This window comes from Sapajus apella, unplaced genomic scaffold (assembly GCF_009761245.1).
Source record: "Sapajus apella isolate SASKATOON/1434 unplaced genomic scaffold, GSC_monkey_1.0 scaffold86, whole genome shotgun sequence".
Lineage (NCBI taxonomy): Eukaryota > Metazoa > Chordata > Mammalia > Primates > Cebidae > Sapajus > Sapajus apella.
The window spans coordinates 1051725-1056741 of NW_022437026.1; the positions used below are offsets into that span (position 1 = coordinate 1051725).

General features: G+C 36.4%; 1 protein-coding gene and 1 long non-coding RNA gene across 2 annotated transcripts in view; both read right to left on the bottom strand.

The window, feature by feature from the left end:
• Window positions 1-1430: 1430 nt before the first annotated feature.
• CLEC12A (C-type lectin domain family 12 member A) overlaps window positions 1431-5017 on the bottom strand; it is a 44654-nt gene continuing 41067 nt past the window's right edge. Inside the window, exon 6 of the mRNA XM_032254374.1 lies at window positions 1431-2775. Coding sequence (XP_032110265.1) covers window positions 2760-2775 — 16 coding nt within the window. The 3' untranslated portion in view covers window positions 1431-2759. The remainder of the gene's footprint in view (window positions 2776-5017) is intronic.
• The window catches only part of LOC116534173, a 4525-nt gene continuing 2293 nt past the window's right edge, over window positions 2786-5017 (bottom strand). The window contains exon 3 of the long non-coding RNA XR_004261615.1: window positions 2786-4965. This is a non-coding gene — a long non-coding RNA (uncharacterized LOC116534173). The remainder of the gene's footprint in view (window positions 4966-5017) is intronic.

Genomic DNA, 5017 nt, shown 5'->3' on the forward strand with positions numbered 1-5017 from the left:
ACTGATTAAGTCCTGCAACATGTGAACCATTCTGTTACAGAGTTCAGCCTCACTGGGGGTGACGCAGGGTTTATTCTGGGAAGGTCTGAGGCTAAAATTTTACGATGATGATAATAAAGTAAAAAGTTTACACTCAAAGCCCATAACTGCACCCCTTGTCAGACAATTTGATTCAGAATGGAGAAAGTTGTTACTATCTCTGAAAATTGGAAATTTTGGCACACCAGTCAAGAGAATTATTTAAAGGAAGACTCCACGCTGCTACAAACAGAGAGCAAAAAAGAAATGGTAAACACTGTTTTGTGGTTTTGTTATTCTGAAAATATCATGTTACTTATTTAAAAAAAAAAATCCCCGATTCTCATAAGATCAAATTCCTTAATATTCTATAACAGTAGTGTAATTGTAAAAATAAAGGTTTAAAAGACGCAAAGTAACAATTAGTATGTTGTGTTTTCCTATTTCCCGTCTCCCCACTTCCAATTTGATGCTGGTTTCCTCACAGATACTATAGGTGGGAGATTCTTCTCTGCAGGTTGTTTTGGTCCGGCACTTTCAGCTACACCTCATGGTGTGTTAATGGCCTCATTGTAAAATAACAATGTAACTTACTTCAGAATATTGTTTGGGGATTAGGCCGTAAATATATATCAATGGTGAGAATAGTCTTGCACAGTGAACACTCTGTCAGTGTTTGCTGTTGTTCTCTGGAGCACATCACAAGTCATCTCTGGGTTTCAACCTTTGATTGTGCATTTCAAGGAAAAAATGATACCTTTTTTTCTTTTGCTCCTGATGCAGGGATACTGAGAAGTTAAAGTTTATGTGTAAAACATCAGCAGTACTCTGGAGAGAATATTTGCTTTAAAGTTAATGGATTCTCCTCAAATAAATCTATAGACAGTCTCTGCCCTAAGTCTGCAGGCCCCCTGAAGCATGAGCTATCTTGTTTCCAAGAGACAGTTAATAGCTAAGTATGTTGTGATTTACAGAAAGAACAAATTCCTTAATTATTATTATATCACCTTTTACCATTTACCATCCTTACACCTTACCACACAGTAGGTTCTCAACAAGTATTTGCTTAATTCAATATGATTTTATTCAGTTCTTCATTTCTCACAAAGAGGAGCTGAGGTACATTAGATTCTCATCTTTTCTTCTTCAGGATAAAGGCATCACTTACTTTGGACACAGTGGCTCACGCCTGTGGTTTCAGCACTTTGGGAGGCCGAGGCAAGCAGATCACTTAAGGCTAGGGGTTTGAGACCAGCCTGGTCAACCCAACATGGAGAAACCCCATCTCTACTAAAAATGGAAAAGTTAGCTGGGCGTGGTGGTGGGCGCCTGTGATCCCAGCTTCTTTGGAGACTGAGGCAGGATAATTGCTTGAACCAGGGAGGCAGAGATTGCAGTGAGCCGAGATTGCACCACTGCACCCCAGCCTGGGTGAAGGAGTGTGATTCTGTCCCAAAAAATAAAAATAAAAAAGGCATCACTCAAATATATAAAGTAGAAATACAACCTAGTTCACCAAGTCAGTGGAAATCATGTAAATAAAACTAAATACCTTGTTACCTAAAGGTTTTTTTTTTTTTTTTTTTTTTTCAATGGATAAGTTCATGTAAGGAAGGGAAAAGCATGTTTTATTTTTATTTATCTTTGACCTGGAGTTTAAATGTGGACGTTTAAATAAAAGAGACTTTTCTCTAGTGTTCTGCCGAACTTGGAAAAGAATAGCAGAGAAAACATAACATATACTGCCTCCTGTGTTTGGTTTTCACAGCTGACAGCTGGCAGCTGAATGTAATAGCCTGGAATAAAGGAGAAATGGTAGCAGAGTTTACTAGTAAAGACTGTCTTCAAAGTGTTGTCATGGAGTTATGTTTAGAGAAAGGATAGAAAACATGTATAATTATTCTTAGAAAAAGTACAATGAAGCCAAAGGGCAAGCATCCTTCAGCTGATGTCATCCACAGTGTATGATGCAGCATTTACGAATTAGAATTTATCCACAGCGCAACTGACTTCAGCTCCTACAAATATCCTCAGTAGCGATGCTGCTATCCTCACAGATACTATAGGTGGGAGATTCTTCTCTGCAGGTTGCTTTTGGTCCAGGATTCAAGGCATTTTCGAGACAGCACCGGGAATACCAGTCTTATATCCTAGTCCTACCAACAATGAATTGGGTATCTTAGATCTCTCTCATCAAGTTGTAAGTTAGCTTTAAACAAAGGAAAAGAAAACTGAAAGTAAAACTGTCCTGCAAATGTAAAGAGATTTCGTTACATGGTTCTGTTAAAGTACATTCGATGTGTAAAAAGAAAAACAATAGGATAATGATATTGGTAGAGTTATAGTAGATATTATTGGAGCCTAAAAAATTATTCATACGTGAAGCTTATGCAAAAGTCAAGCACAGTTTAAATCACATTATCCTGCTGTTTGTAATCTTCAGAAGCTGTTAGAATCTCTCTACAGAGGAGTTGACTCCCAAATATTAAAACTGGCCCTGAGAAAACCTACTAGACTTTTCTATATTTATAATCTGTTTGCATCCCCAAAATGAAAGCTTCCCATTACCTTTTTCACACTTCCTGCTGTAACAGGGCTCATGGCCTGTTTCCTGTTGATAAATTCTGAGAGCAGGTTTGATATCCTTGGTAAAGAAGGAACTCGGTATTTATTCTGGGGATCTTAGCTCTGCTAGGAAAGGCTGGGCTCCTCATTTGACTGTTGCTGCAATTTCTTCAGAATTACATAAACAAGAACCTAAAAGAAAAAAAAAAGTCTCCTCATGCTGATAACCAATTCATACAGTGCCCTTCTCTGGTTCTTAATTGGATATTGTTCTCAGCAAGTCAGTTAAAATTTCATTTTATGATTATTTCCTATTCTTAAAATCGATGTGAAAAATTGAGTGGAGAGAATGTTATACTACACTCTTTTTCTGTTGTTTTGAAATGTTTGCTATTTTTTTCCCTCTTTGCTCTCTAAAGTGATACTACTGCCTAGTCCCAGACTTGGAAAGACACCATTCAACACTCACTCTGCAAGTAGCTAGACTCTTCAAATTAATGGCATTTAAAGAGATGCTTGCCATCCATCCCTGAGCTAGCCTGCAACTACATAGGATGCTAGGAGTCAAAACATTTAGAATACATGTCTCTGTTTTGCAACTTAATCCCCCAAATCATTTGACTTTCTCCATGAGCCATATTTTCTTTTTGTAGCACCAAGGCTTACATAACAATTGCTTAATTACAGACTTAATTCTCACTTCTTGTGTATCTATAATACGAACTACTTTCATGGAACATCTGCTCTCATCACAGAAAATATTTGCTAATAATTGCCTTAGTTCCCTAATGTAGGTGTCCTTCTACAACTTTTTCTTAAATACAAATCTCCAAAGAAGTTTGTTGTTAAAACGAGTTTAACAACAAAACTTCTCCTGTCGTATCCTTACATATTTTAAGCTCTGCCTAAAGGTTTCTCTGTACATTTTCTGAACTAAAGCAAGTTGACGTGTAAACAGACCCTAGCCTACACTTGTGCCAATCGCCATGTTTTGGTCAATCATATGTAGCCAACTGTTTGAACCATGTTCAAACAAGGCAAACGCTGAGCTGTAACCAATCTAGTTTTTTCTGTACCTCACGCCCTTTTTCTGTGCTACACTTTGCTATTTCTGTCCATAAATCTTCTCCACCACCTGGCTGTGCTGGAGCCTGACTCTGCTCTGGTTCAGGAGGCTGCCTAATTCACAAAACATTCATTGCTCAATTAAACTCCTTTAAATTTAATTCATCTTAAGTTTTTCTTTTAACATTGTTTATGCATGTTTGTGCTCCCCTATATTCAAAAGTAAATCACTAGATCCTTTTAAAAATATTTTCTTGATTTCTCTTACATTTTATATTGCAGTTCAGATTATGAAACCAATTTCACATTTACCTCATTTCAGCTAACAGTAATATTATGAGGAAATTATAACTATTTCTACCTCATATATCATGAAATATGCTCCATGAAGTAAAACGATTTGCCAAATAAGTAAATCAGAATCAGAGATCTAAAATCCTCGTTTTTTGACCACAAATACAGTTTTCTTTGCAGGACACAATGTATCAACAGAACTTGTTCAACCCTGAAGAAATGTTTAAGGAAATCAACAGAAAATGGGAAGTTCTCAAGGAAGAATCTGCAATAACCTTTGCTAAGTGACAATTTATGAAATGAAGTCTTACGAAAATGAGCACTGTGTTCTTTCTCATGTAATTGCTACTCTATGTTAGTTCAAAATGACACAGATGTTTACTGAAAACAAAAGTGAAGCACCTTAGTTTCCGCTATTGAAAAGTAAAGATTTCTAATATGTTATCCTTCTAGCATCAAAACCCCATAATTGATTTATCAATGAACCAATCAACTTTGTGGCTGTGATGGTGTCATTCACAACAATCCCAGTTATGTTTGCTCATGGAGTCATCTCAAGAAAGAAGTGCCTACCAAAGGAAAAGCTACACAGATGTCACTGTCTCTGTTCATGTCTCATGATCTGATTAGAAATCAGGTGCACTAATGAAACTCAGCTTACTCATCAACCAAGTATTGATGCCACGAGTTTGCTTCAAAAGATTTCATTTTAGTAAAGTGTTAAAACTGTTCTCTTGAAGACAATATGCATTTCAAAGACCTCTTATTTTTTCCCAGATAATCACATAATCAGTACTCTTGTAGATTTCCCAAAAACTCTCAGTAAGGCAGATTGTTATATTTTGAGAAGCATTCCCATGCTGAATTTTCCCCCAAATCGTAAGTCCATTCTAAAACACACACTTCACCGTGGTCGCATTTATTATCATTAAATCTTCAGTATATGAACGGTGTAAATTTGAGTCAAATGGAAGAAAATAGGGACTGAAATCAAGCTATTACAGGTGCACATAAAGAGAGTAACTTTTTTTTTTTTTTTTTTTTTTTTTTTTTTTTTTATACGGAGTTGAGTTTT